General features: G+C 43.5%; 1 protein-coding gene across 2 annotated transcripts in view; it reads left to right on the top strand.

Annotated features, from left to right (window-relative positions):
• The window catches only part of ATP6V0D1 (ATPase H+ transporting V0 subunit d1), a 71,705-nt gene extending 56,850 nt beyond the window's left edge, over positions 1-14,855 (top strand). Inside the window, exons 6-11 of one of the 2 annotated variants that reach the window (XM_068129197.2) lie at positions 6,926-7,027; positions 11,366-11,542; positions 11,692-11,769; positions 13,746-13,910; positions 14,006-14,041; positions 14,245-14,855. In XM_068129197.2, the coding sequence (XP_067985298.1) occupies positions 6,926-7,027; positions 11,366-11,542; positions 11,692-11,769; positions 13,746-13,907 (519 nt within the window). In that variant the 3' untranslated portion in view covers positions 13,908-13,910; positions 14,006-14,041; positions 14,245-14,855. The remainder of the gene's footprint in view (positions 1-6,925; positions 7,028-11,365; positions 11,543-11,691; positions 11,770-13,745; positions 13,911-14,005; positions 14,042-14,244) is intronic. The other variant, XM_068129198.2, reaches the window with a different exon arrangement.
• The last annotated feature ends 3,951 nt before the right edge of the window (positions 14,856-18,806 follow it).

The following is an 18,806-nucleotide window of genomic DNA, read 5'->3' as shown; positions in this document are numbered from 1 at the left end:
CCATGCCGTCACCGCGCCGCCCCCCTCTTTTGTTGTTGTTGTTGTAGTTGGCGCTTCTTCATGGGGAAGAGATGCGGAGAGGTATGGGGAGGTCCTAAACTTCCTAACAGGTGCCATATAATCACATTCTGGTGCAACGAAGAGTCATAATTAATGGAAACAAGTCCTTAACTGACATAGATTAAGAATAACTAGCAAGATGTCCTATAATTGTCTACGTGTGGTGCGGGGGACCTGGGCACGACATTTAATGGGGGGATGAAGGGGAAGATCGGCTCTAATGGGTGTTGTTTACAGACAATGGGACTAGGGAATGGGGTAAGGGAGAGTTGGGGAGTATCGGAGAAAATAGGGGAATATTTACAAGCGGATATGGAGGCCAAATTCCATATTCGCAACAATATATATATATATATATCTATAATTCCATTAATCTCTGTGTGTATGTGTGTGTGTGTTTGTATGTTTGTCTGTGACCGCTGTTTCTCGACAACCACGGGTCCGATATACTTGAAACTTGCCAGGTATATTGCTGGGGACCCGAGGATGTGCCTTTTCAAGGTTTCATATTAATCGGACAAGTACTTACCGAGCTATGGCGATTTCTTTACCAAACACCGCAAGCCGTTCGCTTTGGACCAAACCATTTCATGTAAATAGAGGGGGGGGTTCTGTGGTCGTTGCGAATGGACCAAACCATTCATGTAAATAGAGGGGGGGGGTTCTGTGGTCGTTACTGCCACGTGGTTTCAAAGTTTTTTTTTTTGTTGTTGTTGTTTGCACGCATGTTTTTTTGCACCCACGTACGGGCACGCCCTAGGATGTTTACACACACACACACCCCTACACAAATTTTTTTTTTTTTTTTTTTTTTTGGCAAGGAACGGGCACCCACGTACGGGCACGTCCTAGCTTATATATAGTACGGGCATGCCTTAGTATATATAAATCTATATATATATATATATATATATATATATATATATATATATATATATATAGATATATGTTCACCAAACCAGGACTTTATGTTCGTCTAAATAAATGCTGATGGTATTTACACTACTCACAATAAGTTGGGGATATTGGCAGGTTAAGACTATATATTTATGTATATATCTATCTATAATTCCAGTAATCTCTGTGTGTATGTTTGTATGTTTGTATGTCTGTGACCGCTGTTTCTCGACAACCACGGGTCCGATATACTTGAAACTTGCCAGGTATATTGCTGGGGACCCGAGGATGTGCCTTTTCAAGGTTTGAAATTAATCGGACAAGTAGTTACCGAGCTATGGCGATTTAGCCGTTCGCCGTTCGCTTTGGCGTTGCGAATGGACCAAACCATTTCATGTAAATAGAGGGGGGGGGGGGGGTTCTGTGGTCGTTGCGAATGGACCAAACCATTTCATGTAAATAGAGGGGGGGGATTGTCACTGTACTCGCAAGCCGTTCGCCGTTCGCTTTGGCGTTGCGAATGGACCAAAACATTTCATGGACCAAACCATTTCATGTAAATAGAGGGGGGTGGATTGTCACCGTACTCGCACCCACGTACGGGCATTGCACCCACGTACGGGCATGCCCTAGTATATATATATATATATATATTTTGTTTGTTTGTTTGTTTGTTTGTCTGCATGCGCTAATCTTCTGAATGGTGAAAGATAGGAGGAAACCTCTAAAACAAAACATGTCAGGACGGGCCCCGGGAAGGTTATAGGCTAGGTGTCGAGGCCGCCTTGGCCGGGCTGGGCCCATTTCGCAATGGTTTTCACTTTTGTCTTAACCTGCCAATATCCCCAACTTATTGTGAGTAGTGTAAATACCATCAGCATTTATTTAGACGAACATAAAGTCCTGGTTTGGTGAACATTTAATGTGTTACTAACTAAGGCTTTTGAATGAGGTTGGCTCTATTAGAAAACACTCGTTTATCTGACTAGGTGAATGAGATTTGCGAGTTCATGAAGCCTTTTTAGGGCCATGTTAATCCTGCCCTGATAAGTGTCGAGTGTATCTTGCGATGTTAATCTGTCAAAAAACTTGCATGTTGAACATACGCATGTCCAAACTTAGAGGAGAAAGATGATGTTTGTAAAAACGAAGGATGCATTTGATCGACATACTCTATTGTTAGCTTTGTTAACTTGAATTTTTATTTGCACCCAACGTCATCCACCCAAACCTAAATGTTACAGATGGTTTATTTCTTGTCATTGTTATTCAAATATTGTTCAGCTGTTTGTTTTAAGCAATCGTGGAACTTGTATGTGATGCTTGTAGGATAGCTCAGATGTACTGTACTCGCCTTTGAGCCTTGTATTTTGTGGGTGACCTGACTAAATGTCACCACGGAGCTTCGCAGGTGAGGTGCTGCATTAATGGGTGAGAAACCCGTCAGAGAGGTGCTAATCCGAGTGTCCTCTGTTAGCATTAGCTGTTGTACACTATATATACCGTGATATTCTTCACATCATATATCTGTTCAAGAAGGCCGTTGTGCACAAGTGCATGGGAAGAGAGACATGCCAAACTGAAAATTGTGTTCTCTGCCCACTAACTGCTTTGGCAACACTGTAATTTTTTTATTTTTTTTTGTTAAGAGAGTGGCCATGATTGGAGTAGGTTTATCTCTAACTAGCAGAAGTACCCGGCATTGCCGGGCGGGGGAGGGGAGGGGAGGGGAGGGGGAAGGGGAGGGGAGGGGAGGGGGAAGGGGAGGGGGAAGGGGAGGGGGGAGGGGAGGGGAATAGGGGGAGGGGAGGAGGGGAATAGGGGGAGGGGGGGAGGGGAATGGGGGGAGGGGAGGAGGCGGGGGGAGGGGAGAAGAGAGGGGGGGGAGGAGAGAAGAGGGGGGAGGGGAGGAGAAGGGGGGAGGAGAGAAGAGGGGGGAGGGGAGGAGAAGGGGGGAGGAGAGAAGAGGGGGGAGGAGAGAAGAGGGGGGAGGGGAGGAGAAGAGGAAGAGGGGGGAGGAGGGTGATGGGGGAGGGTGATGGGGGAGGGGGGAGAAGGGAAGGGGGAAAGAGGGGGGGAAGTGGAAGAGGAGGGGAGGGGGAGGAGAAGATGGGGGGGAAGTACCCGGCATTGCCGGGGAGGGGAGGGGGAAGAGGAGGGGAGGGGAATGGGGGGGAGGGGAGGAGAAGGGGGGAGGAGGAGGGTGATGGGGGAGGGGGGAGAGGGGAAGGGGGGAGGGGGGAGAGGGGAAGGGGAAGAGGGGGGGAAGTGGGAAGAGGAGGGGAGGGGAGGAGAGGGGGGGGAGGAGAAGAAGATGGGGGGGAAGTACCCGGCATTGCCGGGGAGGGAGGGGAAGAGGAGGGGAGGGGAATGGGGGGGAGGGGAGAAGAGGGGGGGGGAAGTACCCAGCATTCCATGTATAAACGTGAGGGAGAAGAGGGGGGAGGGGTAGGAGAGGGGGGAGGGAGGAGAGGGGGGGAGGGGAGGAGAGGGGGGATGGGAGGGGGGAGGGGAGGAGAGGGGGGAGGGGAGGGGAGGAGAGGGGGGGAGGGGGGAAGGGAGGAGAGGGGGATGGAGGTGGAGGGGAGGGGGAGGGCGTGCGAATCGTCGAATCAGCGCGCTGCTCTGCCACCGATTCAGATTCCGTGTATAATATTCCTCGCTGAAAAAAAACATGGATCTAAAGATGAAAGAAAAAAAAAACCTATGTGGTGTGAATGGCAATGTTCCTCGCTGAAATGTGAAAAAACTGAATTACGTGCGAACGCATAACTGTGAGATTATGGCGGCAAAGTTGGAACATCACGTGATCGCTCTGAGCGAATCAGCGCGCTGCTCTGCCATTCCGGTCATAATATTCCTCGCTGAAATGCGCTGAGGTAAAAATATGGTAAAAAAAATTATGAAATAATTTTTTAGGTCGGCCATGTTCTTCCCAGGCTCAATGGCCATGTTTGTGCCAAATATCAAGTACGTGAGCCTCTCCGTTTAGGAGTCTATCGGTAACATTACACACACACACACACACACACACACACACACACACACACACACACACACACACACACACACACACACACACACACACACACACACAAACTGTGTTATATATATATATATATATATATATATATATATATATATATATATATATATATATATATATATATATATTCCAATACTCAGATGCGTGCACTGGAATTCACCTTAATCTAGACAGACTGAACCAATTGCTGAACCACCACTTTTTGCTTCTTATATGTGGTGCCAGCAGGGCAGCTCAGAGGTTACTGTACTTGTACCTCCTCTCCCCTTTCTTTATCTACACTTCCCCCTGCACTCCCCTTCCCTTATCTAAGTTGTATGTAGACTTACCCTTGTGGGATGTGGTTTAGAACTGACTTCTGGATGGCGTTTTGGCCCTAACATCAACGTAATAACTAATAATATCAATGTAGGAAGTTAGCCAACTCTTTTTTTGTACATAAGTAACATCAATGCAATAAACAATAACGTCAACATCATAACTTATTAGCTTCGCCACCTTAGGTGGACAGCAGTTGTGTTTTCTGCTCTGTCTGTTTATCTGTCTGTTTGTTTGTGAGCTGGATATCTCAAAAAGTTATGGATGGATTCAGACGAAATTTGGTGGGCAGGTTGGGTGTGTGACAAAGACTAATATATTATATTTTTTTGAGGATCCGGATACGAGAAATTTATTTTTAAGTGAATCTTAATTTGAGATGGGGCAAAACGATATAGAAGCACGATATCTCAAAACGTTGTGGATGGGTTATGACTTATGACAAAGTTGGTGGACGAGTTGGGTAGGTGACAAGATCAAACCAATTTGATATTGGTTAAGGTGCAAATCCGGCCTATCGGTGGATGAAAAATGTAAACTGTTCAGCCTGGCAGGGGTATATGCGCTCTACCGAGTACCGTTCTAGTATTAATGTGGTTGGGGCCAGAACTGTGTAAATGCCGTTTCTATGGTTGATAGTCTTGGCATTGTCACCACCCGGATATAAACTGGGGATAGTGACGAGACCAGGTGAGGACTTGTAGAGTTTAAGACAAAAGTCACAAAGTGCATAACGCTTTTAAAAGAAACCATCATAGACTGCTTTGGGGGAAAACAAAGACCATTTTTGTTAACTTGAACAGAGGAAAACCAGATGTGTAATAAACTATTTGAGCAAGCTCCCAAGATGGGAAGTGAAATGGTACTTTTCCTTATCCCATAATAAAATAGCCCTCACCCCATTCCTTATCTCCAAAATGCTCTTTGGTTTATCCTTGTAAATGATTACACTACCGCAAATGTTCTCTCTTCCTGACAATTAGTAATGTTGATACCGTTCCAGATTTGTAGGTAGTTACCTTTACCTATATTGTTAATTGTGCCGTGTCCGTTTCCGTGTCAAACATCTGCAGTTTTGTACTTTTTTGTTTCAATTCTGTGTGCATCCTGACTGTGTAATAACACCTGCTGTGGTATTGGGAGTTACATGAATATTAATGAATGCATGATGAATCGGAAAGGATGAGGCGTGACCGGTAGTGACGTGTACGAGCTGGGCGAGGAGTGGAGAAGGAGACGCCATTAAATGGTTGAGCTGAAGAACCTACGTGTGGGCTTTTATTGTTATACAACATATTGGCGACGAAGGAGGGATGGCTTACCTTGCTCTTATACCACCTGCTGCATTCCTACCGAGTCCGGGTGAGTCTTCGATACCTTTTACCTCATGGATGCGCATGTTCGAGAACTTCATGCTGGCGGTAAATGACAACGCACTTTCTGATGCGAGGAAGCACGCATTGCTTATACACTGCCTAGGAGCTGAAGGGCAGCGTTTATTCTATACTCTACCAGTTGCTGAGGACACGTACTCTGCTGCTCTCGCCGCATTAACAGCCTTTTTCATGCCAAAAGTGAACGTTGTTTTCGAACGATATAAGTTTCGTCAGCGAGCACAACGACCGAGTGAATCGACTGTTCAGTTCGTTGCTGCTTTATGGGAGATCGCGGTTAATTGCTAGTTTAGAGATCTATCTGATGAAATGATATGAGTTCAGTTCGTGGAAAAAAAAAACCCCCTTACAGCTCACATACATGAACGGTTGCTTTTGGAACCGGAGCTTACACTGCAGAAAGCCCTTGTGATGGCGGGACAAATCGAATCGCCCATGGCGGAAACGAAAGTGATTACATACGACTGTGCGTGGATCTTCGTGAACCCAACAAGGCGATCGTAATAGACAATCATCCACTCACACGTATTGAGGAGGTATTCGCAGAACTTCGTGGAGTCACGAGAATGTTCTCTACTCTTGATCTTCAGAGTGCATATCGTCAAGTGCTCTTGCATGAGGAAATGCAGAGACCTTACAGCAGCTTTCATAACACACGAGGGACTTTTCCACCATTGCCGTGTACCTTATGGTCTTGCTTCTGCTCCCAGTGCATTTCAGCGAATGATCTCACAGATCTAAGCTGGACAGGAGGGCGTTCAGTGCTACCTCGATGACATAATTGTGTATGCTTCGTCCCCTGAGAAACATGAGGACCGCCTCAAGCTGTTTTGAATCATATTGATAAAGCAGGCTTAAAACTGAATTATGAGAAATGCCATTTTAGGAGTCCTGAACTTTATTTTCTGGGTCACGTGATCTCAGGAAAGGGCATGATTCCAAACACAACATGTGGTGGCAATAACACAAGCACCACCCCCAAAGGATGCATCTGCTTTGCGTTCTTTTCTGTGTTTGACTTCTTGGTACTCCAAATTCATTCCAAATTATGCGGCAGTCATGGAGCCACTTCGTGCCCTACTGTGCAAGAATTCTGACTTCTCCTGGACCGATGTTGCACACACTCAATTTGAAAGGGTAAAAATAATAATTGCTAACAGCCCTGCATTTGCTTTGTTTGACCCTACTCTGACCACCATTGTGACCACAGATGCGTCTGATTATGGACTCAGAGCAGCGCTCAGTCAACTTCATGAGGACTCTACAGAGGAAACAGGAGCATTCGCCTCACGAACGCTCACAGAATGCGAACGCAAGTACTCTACAGTATAAAAGGAAGCACTTGCTTGCGTCTGGGAAACTGAGAAATGGTGCACTTACCTGTGGGGTCGGAAATTTATCCTGCATACAGACCACAGTCCACTGACCACACTACTGTCTTTGAAAGGTCTTGGTCGAGCTGGAATGAGAATTGCACATTGATCTGCACGCTTACCGTCGTTTAACTATGAATGTTATTGTAACCACATCCTTCTTCATCAATGTTATTATTGAAACTAGAGCAATGCGACTGTCGCCAATATGCATCTGCATAGTCTCACAACGGGTATATGCTTTCGTTCACTGTCTTAAAAATAAACAAGTTTGATTTAAATCCCTTCAGCTGTTTTCAAGTATCACATTTTCACCAGCTATGACAGGTTTCACATCGATTGGTGAAGCTGTTTCAGAGAAGGGATTTTTTTTTAATTATCGGCTTTCAGGCTAATATGGCTGCCACACCACGTGACATATGACCTTAAAAATGTACACTCTGCATATGTATGGGTAGGCGATCACGTTTGTGAAGTTTCGTGTTGATCGGATGAGATTCATTTTTCTATCCAAGATGGCTGCCAAACCACGTGACCTACGACATCATCATTTTCAAACTATATGCAACAGTGGTCAGATAATATTTGTAAAATTTCACACCGATAGGGTAATCGGTTTCAGAGATATAATTATTTAATATTTTCCTTCAATCCAATATGGCTGCCACACCATGTGATCAATGATGTTTTCATGATCATCCTTTAATCGCCATGCCTAGTCAATGACACACATAAAGTTTTGAGCCAATTGATTTGGTGGTTTGGGAGAAGATGTTTTTTTTGAGGTTTTAGGTTAAATCCAACATGGCTGCCAACCCATGTGACCTATGATGTCATAAATTTAATATTTCAATACAAATGGGTCATAGATCATGTGCATGCAATTTCAGATTTTTTGGATAAGGAATTCGATTATAACATTTTTGGCTGGCATCCCACTATGATGTCATCATTATAATGCTTTTGTTCCCCATTTGGAGTACTTGACAATGTGTCAAGCTTTAAATGTTTCCATTCAGCAGTTTCTGAGAAATAATTTTTATTATTATTTGTGTTTAATCCAAGAGACCTGCCATACTACGTGACCTATGACGTCACAATTGTCATAAAACCATTCTGCATGGTTGTCACGCCTACCCTGAAAGTTTTGTCTCAATTGGATACGTGGTTGCTGAGAAAAACGAGGTTTAGCTCATACGGGTGGACGGACGGACAACCCGAAAACATAATTCCTCCAGCCACCTTTGGCAGCAGAGGCCTAAAAATTGCAATTAATCAAATCGATGTTAAACCAAAAAAATCAGTGCTCTGGCTGATCGGTGGGGAGAGGAGCAGGGCTTTGCTTGCACCTCACTACCTCCGAGTCACGGAACTACAAAATCACAGTGCTCTGGCTGATCGGTGGGGAGAGGAGCAGGGCTTGGCTTACACCTCACTACTTCCGAGTCACGGAACTACAAAATCACAGTGCTTTGGCTGATCGGTGGGGAGAGGAGCAGGGCTTTGCTTGCACCTCACTACCTCCGAGTCACGGAACTACAAAATCACAGTGCTCTGGCTGATCGGTGGGGAGAGGAGCAGGGCTTTGCTTGCACCTCACTACCTCCGAGTCACGGAACTACAAAATCACAGTGCTCTGGCTGATCGGTGGGGAGAGGAGCAGGGCTTGGCTTACACCTCACTACTTCCGAGTCACGGAACTACAAAATCACAGTGCTTTGGCTGATCGGTGGGGAGAGGAGCAGGGTTTGGCTTGTACCTCACTACTTCTGAGTCACGGAACTACAAAATCACAGTGCTTTGGCTGATCGGTGGGGAGAGGAGCAGGGCTTGGCTTGTACCTCACTACTTCCGAGTCACGGAACTACAAAATCACAGTGCTTTGGCTGATCGGTGGGGAGAGGAGCAGGGCTTGGCTTGTACCTCACTACTTCCGAGTCACGGAACTACAATATCACAGTGCTCTGGCTGATCGGTGGGGAGAGGAGCAGGGCTTGGCTTGCACCCCACTACTTCCGAGTCACTTTCGAAGGTGAATCATTTATCAGGAATCGAACCAATTGCATTTAATTACACTCCGTATACAGAATGGAAATTGATATGCAAAGGGTCCAAGGTCTCCACGGAACTACATTGCGTGCAAGTGGTAGTCACACAATCATATACAACCTCAAATGAGGAAACGCAGGTTATTTATCCCATCATAATCATATTGCACTCCCGGGTTAATCTTCGCAACAGCTCTAAACCACAATCTTGATGTTTTGCTTAAGTCTAAATAACCCAAACTTGATCGGGTCAACTTGTTTATACAGTTCCTTCACAAAGTATTCAAACCCATTGACTTTTTCACATTATCTTTTATTACAGCCTGAATTAAAAATGGATTAAATTGACATGTGTATCACTGATCGACACATAGTACACCATAATGTTAAATTGGAATTTTTAAAGATAAATTTTTACAAAATAATTAAAAATGAAATACAGAAATATCTAACTTGCAAAAGTATTCAACCCCCTAAGTCAATACCTCATAGAAGTGCCTTTGGCAGTGATTACAGCTTTGAGTCTTCTTGAGTATGTCTGTATCAGCTTTGCACATCTTGATTTGGGGAGTTTTTCCCCATTCTTCCTTGCAGATTTGCTCAAGCTCTGTCAAGTTGGACGGTGAGCGTCGGTGAACAGCAATCTTCAAGTCTTTCCACAGATTCTCATTGGGATTCATGTCTGGGCCTCTCAAGGACTTTCACATTCTTGTTCTGAAGCCATTCCAGTGTTGCTTTGGCTGTATGCTTGGAGTCATTGTCTGGAACGTACATTTTCACCGCAGTCTCAGGTCTTTTGCACTCTGAAGCAGCTTCTCCTCAAGGATTTGGCTCCATTCATTGTTCCCTCTATCCTTACAAGTCTCGATGTCCCTGCCACTGTAAGGCATCCCCATAACATGATGCTGCTACTACCATGCTTCACGGTAGGGATGGTGTTATATGGGAGATGAGCTGTGCTCGGTTTCTGCCAGACGTCGCACTTTGCATTAAGGCCACAGAGTTCAAAGAGCTCAATTTTTGTCTCATCAGACCACAGACCTTCACATACCTTTTTGCTAATTCCAGACATGCTGTTATGTGCTTTTTTTCTTAGGAGTGGCTTCTGTCTGGCCACTCCCCCATCAAGCCTAGATTTGTGAAGTGCTGCAGAGACTGTTGTCCTTCCGGCAGGTTCTCTCATCTCAGCCAAGGAACTCTGTAGTTCTGTCAGTGGCCATTGGGTTCTTGGTCACCTCCCTGCCCAAGGTCCTTGCCCGGTTGCTCAGTTTGGTCAGACAGCCTGCTCTAGCTCTAGGTAGTTGCATATTCCTTCCATTTCCTAATGATGGAGCTCACTGTGCTCTTGGGAACTTTCAACAGTCTAGAAAGTGTTTAATACCCTGCCCCAGATCTATGGCTCCTCACAATTCTATCTCTGAGTTCTAGGAATAGTTCCTGAATTTCTTCTCTGACATGCAGTCAACTGTGGGACCTTATTTCAGAAGGTGTTTCTTTCTAAATAATGTCCATTTAATTGGATTGGTCACAGGTGAACTCCATTCCAGTTGTAGAGACATTTCAAGGATGATCCAAGAAAATTGGATGCACCCGAGTTCAATTTGGAGAGTCATAGCAAAGGGGTTGAATACTTATTGACTCGAGACATTTCAGCTTTTCATTTTTAATTATTTTGTAAAAATTTCTAAAAAAGAAATTCCACTTTGACATTATATGGGGTATAATTATGTGTAGGTTAGTGACAAAAAATATTTCATTTTAAACCATTTTAAATTCACGCTGTAGCACAACAAAATGTGAAAAAGTCAGTGTGAATACCTTCTGAAGGCCATTTATGTATAGGTGAGGGGTAGACATATATGCTCTATCAATCAAACTGTTTTGTATAAGATTACTTGTGTATCTGCTGCACAAAGTTGTTGTCTTGCCAATGTAATTGGTGCCCTACCGGTTTCACCAGAGGGGACTACAGATTTGCTCTCAGTCTGTTCGTCCGTCCATCTGTCCATCCCACCTCTGGTCTTCCAGATGTTTTCCATACCCTTTAACATATTGAACTGAAACTTGGCACATGGCTTTATTTTGATAAGTTGCAGAACAAGTTCGAGTTTCAGGGCATTTCATCAGTTTTTTTAACTTGTTTAATGCCTTTACTATGGAAAATATTGGTACTGGTAGGGGCCATGTATTGCAAAGCAATTCTCCCTGTTTCCTCTGGCTTCCTTGCAGTTTGAGGCAGACCGCCGTGCAATCATCATTACCATCAACTCGTTTGGCACAGAGCTGTCAAAGGAAGATCGTGCAAAACTGTTCCCCCGTTGTGGAAAGCTACACCCAGAAGGGCTAGCACAACTGGCCAGGGCAGACGACTATGAACAGGTCAAGGCTGTGGCCGAATACTATCCCGTAGGTTTTTGCACCACACCGGGCAGAGGGCACCAAATGCGGCTTCGTGGCTTCACTGACACGAGGCAAAACAAAATGATTTTGCTCTTTATTTGGGGCATTGGCTCCAGTTTTAGACACATTCCACAAATTGCTTCTTGTGGCTGCAGGATTACAAGCAGCTGTTTGAGGGCGTTGGCAGTAACCCAGGCGAAAAGACATTGGAAGACCGCTTCTTTGAGCACGAGGTATCTGTTTAGAATTGCCACTTCTTTGAACACGAGGCATTGCTTTTTGTTTGGAATTGTTTCCTTTCCAGCTGGCTAACACGGTTTGTTTTGGGGGTTTTTTTTTCCCTTTTCCTGCATATTGTTGTTTTTTAAGCTATGTCTCGATATTGCTGTGATGCAGTCATGTGTTTGAATGCACATTTGGATAAAATACTATTTTATTTATTTTCTTTGTATAACATGTATGAGCTTAGCTGAGGTTCCTGTTCATGGACGACCGTGTTTGTACTGCATATTGGGTAATTTTTGAACTATTTTTATTCGCATCGTGACATAAGCAAATCGAAAGCTTCGCTTTATTTTATTCCCAAGTACAGGAAATGCTGTAAGGGTTGAACACGTTACCCCCTTCACCTGGATCTTTATCTGTATCTCTAGTTTTCAAGTGTGAGCTTTTCACGAGATGAAACCCAACAAGATCAGCTTACCATATTAATTTGTCATTGTGAGCGTCTTCATATTTCCACTGAGAGACTTTTGCATCTGTCGCAGCACTCCTTTTCCGCTGAACCTTTTAAAACCCCGTCTTCTGATTGCATTACAAACTTTGTGTTCGTATTTCTTTCAGCAGAATGAGCCAAAAATAGTTGTTGTATACATCTCAGGTTCTTACTCAGTCTGAGATGAATGGGCTGATTATTTTCTTACTTCCTGAAAGCCATAATGTTCACCAAATTGCTCTTTTGGCCTTGCGTTGTATTTGACAGTTGTAAAGTATAAGTACTTTGATGGTGATGGAATTTTAATAAACAGTGTAAACTCGTTAAACAAATCCATAATGTATTGTACTTTCCGAGAGCTTCTACATATGGTACTGATGCGATTCAATTTGGCTGAAGATCCATGGCATTCACCTCATAAGCATGCCATGTGTCATGGAAGCTTTCATGATATGGATTTGTTCAAAGGAGGTTATCCTGTGGATTTTTTATGAGGAGTTTGTACTCTTTGTTAAAAGTTAGTTTTATCTTCCCTCTTTTTTTATTTGTTTGTTTTTTCATTGTCGAAGGCTCATGGAAGCTCATTGTCGAAGCTGTCACACAAATCACTCATACACGTGCAGATGGAGATACCAGATAACGCAGCACTTTAAGACAAACACAGCCAATGATCTTGGGGGAAGTGAGGTAACTTTCCGGGGCACTCGAGGTATTGGTGACGCCATTTTGTTACGTCACTTTTCTCGCCGCAGTCAGCGTGTCATTTGCGTATCAATATTATGTCCCATTTCCCTTTGCCATTGATTATAATCGTTAGAAAACCATACACCTTATCAATGGGATGTCAACCCACGGGTTTATCTGTGTTCTGTTCTCCAAATGCTAAGCATGAAACAACACGTACCATTTTTGAAGTCTTGGGTGTGATTCGGCCTGGGTCAGAATTCAACCGCCGACCTCCCATAATCACAATGGACACTCACCATAATGCCACCAAGTGTAGTAATCCTTACTTAACCCTTTCCAAGAGACCTCAAAGTTCATTTCAAAAAATATTTCGGTGTGGGTGAATGAAATCTTGATTATTTTTGGTAGAAAAATCTTCTACTTTAATACCGAGTTGGGGAGTTGTTACGTGATTTTGTGGAGGTAATCAAGGAATCTTTACAAACACTTGCAATACCAGTGTCATGTTGATGACAAAATGTCGAAGCTGTGCATGATACCATTTACAAAACGATCTGACCTGAAATGGCAAAATTCTGACAAAACGATCTGTCAATTTATTTCAATCACTAACAATAGTTCTTCTTATTTGTCTAGGTCTTGTTAAAGTTAAATTAAACTAATCAAGTTAAATTTGTCGAGATCTTGTGGTTTGGTTTTGTATGTAACAGCCCATGTTAACCTTGGCATTGGCATTTTGGTCCAATGCCAAGGACCAAAATAATCGTGCATAAATAACCATCTCTTGGCATTTTGGTCTTTTCCCAGGTGAAGCTGAATATTTTGGCTTTCCTGAATCAATTCCACTTTGGTGTTTTCTACTCGTATGTGAAATTGAAAGAGCAAGAGTGCCGGAACATTGTGTGGATCGCAGAGTGCATTGCGCAGCGCCATCGTGCAAAGATAGATAACTACATTCCAATCTTTTGAGTGGTGAGTGTAATTGCACCGTACCTAAAGCAAGTACACATTCTGTCATGTTTTTTTTTCCAGCAACATAAGTGATTCATGCGTGAACTATTCTCCAGATCCCAGTCGATATTTGAATGCGCCTGCAATTTAAGGTAAAAAGAAAGTCAAACTTTACGGGCTTTACTCCCAGGAGATATTTGGAACAATTGTTTTCACATTTTTCAAACCATTTTATCGTACATACATTAAAACCATTTTATCGTACATACATTAAAACCATTTTATTTTATCAATCGTGTTGGTCGTTTAATTTTCTGTTGTTGTTTTTCTTTTCCTGCCCCCTTTCCCTTCTAAGATTACCTTCTGATTCTTGATGCATTTTGCATTTCCATCTTTGATCCTCCCGTCATGGTGCTGTGTCAGTTCTTTCCTCTTGGGCATGAACCTCGACCCGCAATCTGTATTAGAATTGATTGTCATTCAAGTATCGAACACCTTGGATGTTAGTGATTACCGATTTTTCCTTTTTGGTGTTGTGGGGAGGGGGTCTCAAGCATCGTTGCATAAAAGTAATTTATTGTTGATGCAATGTAATGAATGTGAGATGTATAATTGCAGTCCTTTTATTTTATGTTTTTGCCTGTCAAGAATGCAGAATTTAAGATGTATAATTCTTATTGCCAATGTTTGTCTTTCTTTGGTGTGTACATTGCTTAAAATACGCTTTTTCTCGACTGACTTGCACATGTGGTAAGCACTACTAAATAAACAATGAACAATGAATAATGGAATATATGCCGAGGAGTGTTTGCTTGAAGCATTTTTCTCTTTTAGGTGGTGAAGGTTGGGACAACTGGTGCGAGACATTTGTAAAGTTGTGTAACGCTAAGAATACGTGTTCTTTCGAGGATGCTACTCGTGCATCCTGCCAGTCTTTTGTGCAATAAACTGGTATTCATGTCTCAGCATCGATGTGATGCCCACTTTGGAAAACCGATAGATAATCGTGTACACGAGTACTCGCCGTTAAAAATGGTCACCGAGAAACATTGATGGACAATGCTCCAGTGCTCCGCAAGGCACTAAAAGCGAGTTATTACCCTGCACATGTGAAGCAAAAAGCAGGGTTAAACAATTGGTTTATGTCCGTCCGTCCGTCCTTCTGTTTCCTATCGGTTTATTATCAAGGAACAACTTATTTAGATTGAATGTTAGATTTTCAACATGAATAGGAAGACAAGGTTTTTGTTTTACCTTACCTTGGCTCTGAATTCGTCTCGACCGCACATGCATGAGAGAGGAGCGAGACCAATCATTTTACTGTCTGCCTGCCTTGCAGTTAAACAAAATTGAATAATCATTCTAAACAGTTAACTTACTGTTTTTAAGGACATCATAATGGACACATATAGCAGGCACGAATAATTAATGTAACATTTTAGATATGGTGTTGTAATAGACGCTGCATAAAACGATGGCAAAACCCTGAATTAATTCATTTATATGAATTTTACAATCTTTTATTTTATTTGAATTTAATTATATACTTGAACACTGCAGTACACACCTTCTATCATAATACTTCCAATAACCTCCAGTTTTGCAGTACAGTATTTCAATTTAAATAAAGTTCAATTGGGTGGTGTATAAGGGTTGTGTTTGGGACTGCTTCTTGACTATTTCAATAACACTAAACTCAGTGCCACGCTGTAGGATATTTAATTATTTGGCATGGGGGTAGTGTACTTTGAATGTATCTTTACTTGTCCTTTATTGTATTAAGGTTTGATTTGGGATAAATTGTGGAGACCCTCACCTGTATTTCACATCAAGTACATGCACGACATGACCAATAGTATGCGGACACCCCTTCTAATTAGTGGATTCGGCTGTTTCAGCCACACCTATTGCTGACGGATATATATAATCAAGCACACAGCCATGCAATCTCCATAGACAAACATTGGCAGTAGAATGGGCCATACTGAAGAGCTCAGACTTTCAACGTGGCACCGTCAAAGGATGCCACCTTTCCAACAAGTCAATTCATCAAATTTCTGCCCTACTGGAGCTGCCCCGGTCAACTGTAAGTGCTGTTATTGTGAAGTGAAAATGTCGAGAAGCAACAACAGCTCAGCCATGAAATGGTAGGCCACACAAGCTCACAGAACAGGACCTCCGAGTGCTGAAGGGCGTAAAAATCATCTGTCCTCGGTTGTATAACTCGCTACCGAGTTCCAAACTGCCTCTGGAAGCAACGTCAGCACAACAACTGTTCGTCGGGAGCTTCATGAAATGGGTTGCCATGGCTGAGCAGCCGCACACAAGCCGAAAATCACCATGCGCAATGCCAAGCGTCGGCTGGAGTGGTGTAAAGCTCACCACCATTGGACTCTGGAGCAGTGGAAATGCGTTCTCTGGAGTGATGAATCATGATTCACCATCTGGCAGTCGGACAGACGAATCTGGGTTTGGCGGATGCCAGGAGAATGCTACCTGCCCGAAAGCATAGTGCTAACTGTAAAGTTTGGTGGAGGAGTAATAATGGCCTGGGGCTGTTTTTCATGGTTCGGGCTCGGCCCTTTAGTTCCAGTGAAAGGAAATCTTAATGCGACAGCATACAATGATATTCTAGACGATTGTTTGCTTCCAACTTTGTGGCAACAGTTTGGGGAAGGCCCTTTCCTGTTTCAGCAAGACAATACGCCCGTGCACAAAGCGAGGTCCATACAGAAATGGTTTGTCGAGATCGGTGTAGAAGAACTTGCATGGAAGAAGTTTCGGGAACTGAGTGGCGTGCTGACGAGGAGGGGAGTGTCATTGAAGCGGAAGGGAAAGGTGTATGCTGCATGTGTGAGAAGTGTTATGATTTATGGGAGCGAGACATGGGTAATGAACGTAGAGCAACAACGAAGGCTGGAAAGGGTGGAAATGCGAATGGTTCGGTGGATGTGCGGAGTATCGTTGAGAGAGAGGAAGACAAATGATGAATTGCGAAAGATGATGGGAATAGAGCCTGTGATGAATGCTGTGAAGAGAAACAGGTTGAGATGGTTTGGTCATGTGTTGAGGAAGGATGAAAGTGACTGGTTGAAAAGAGTGATGGAAATGAATGTAGAAGGAAGTAGAGGACGGGGACGACCGAGAAAGACTTGGCTAAAGATGGTCGAAGAAGAAATGCGGGCAAGGGGGTTAACAAGGGGAGATGCAGAAAATAGGGCAAAATGGAGAAGATTGTCATGGGGACCGCAAGGCTAACCCCTGCTCTAGCAGGGAAAATGGCCTTAAAATGCCTGTTGGTGTAGAAGAACTTGTCTGGCCTGCACAGAGCCCTGACCTCAACCCCATCGAAAACCTTTGGGATGAATTGGAACACCGACTGTGAGCCAGGACTAATCGCCCAACATCAGTGGCCCGACCTCACAAATGCTATTGTGGCTGAATGGAAGCCGATCCCCACAGCAATTTTCCAACATCCAGGAGAAAGCCATCTCAGAAGAGTGGAGGCTGTTATGGCAGCAAAGGGGGGACAAACTCCATATTAATCCCCATGATTTTGGAATGAGATGTACAATGTTGGGTGTCATGTAGTGTACATTTGCATTGGATCATGGATGTGAACCCACTGTGATGTTTGATCACCATTATAGGTCATTCGGGGAACTTCATACTTGATATTTAGCAATAAGTTCAGCATAGTCATACCACATGTGAACTAGAACAATCAATAGAGCATACATACCTCCACCTGTGACCAGGTTGAAAAGTTTACGTTTTGTATTCCACTGATAGGCCGGATCTGGATTCGAACCTGAACCAAAATCGAATCGGCTTGTTCTTGTCGCCTAACCAACTCGTCCACCAAGTTTTTTTCCGAATCAATCCACAACTGTTTGACACACAGTCGTGGCCAAAAATATTGGCACCCTTGCACTTTTTTCAAATAACTCACAATTTTCTCTGAAAATAAGTTGAAAATGACAAAAGTATTTGGTCTCCACAATTCTTTATTTCACTGTTAATATTACACAACCTTTGTTTTGGATTCAGAACTGAATATCTATCTATAATTCCAGTAATCTCTGTCTGTACGTTTGTCTGTGACCGCTGTTTCTCGACAACCACGGGTCCGATATACTTTTAACTTGCCAGGTATATTGCTGGGGACCCGAGGATGTGCCTTTTCAAGGTTTCATATTAATCGGACAATTACTTACCGAGCTATGTCCAAAAAACGATTCAACCAATCAGAGAGCAGCGAACGATCGCGTGTGCCGGCGTTGCGAATGGACCAAACCATTTCATGTAAATAGAGGGGGGGGGATATAATTTTAGATAGATATATAGTACGGGCATATATATAGTACGGGCATGCCCTAGTTTCCTTTTAAATCAGAAATTAAAAAGAAATGGCATTGACAAAATTGACACCCTCGACTTAATATTTGGTAGCACAGACTTTGGACAAAATAACTGCAGCCAAGCGCTTCCTATAGCCATGAATGAGCTTCCTGCACCTCTACACTGGCAGTTTGGCCCACTCTTCTTGTGCAAACTGCTCCAGTTCTCCCAGATTTGAAAGGTACCTTCTCCCAACTGCTGTTTTCAGATCTCCCCAAAGGTGTTCAATGGGATTTAGATCTGGACTCATTGCTGGCCACTTCAGAACAGTCCAGCGTTTTGTCTTAAACGATTCTGGGTGCTTTTTGAAGTGTGGTTGTGGTGATTGTCGGGCTGCAAGACCCATGACCTTCGACGGAGACCCAGCTTTCTGACACTGAATTGAACATTGCGCTCCAAAATGCCTTGGTAATCTCCTGATTTCATGATGCCATGCACACATTCAATGCACCCAGTGCCAGAGGCAGCACAGCAACTCCAAAACATCACTGAACCTCCTCCATGTTTGACTGTAAG

Source organism: Myxine glutinosa, chromosome 9, assembly GCF_964187855.1.
Source record: "Myxine glutinosa chromosome 9, kmMyxGlut1.1, whole genome shotgun sequence".
NCBI classification, from domain to species: Eukaryota; Metazoa; Chordata; class Myxini; order Myxiniformes; family Myxinidae; genus Myxine; species Myxine glutinosa.
Note: the sequence above shows the minus strand (reverse complement) of the source record. Positions and strands in the feature narration are given on the sequence as shown.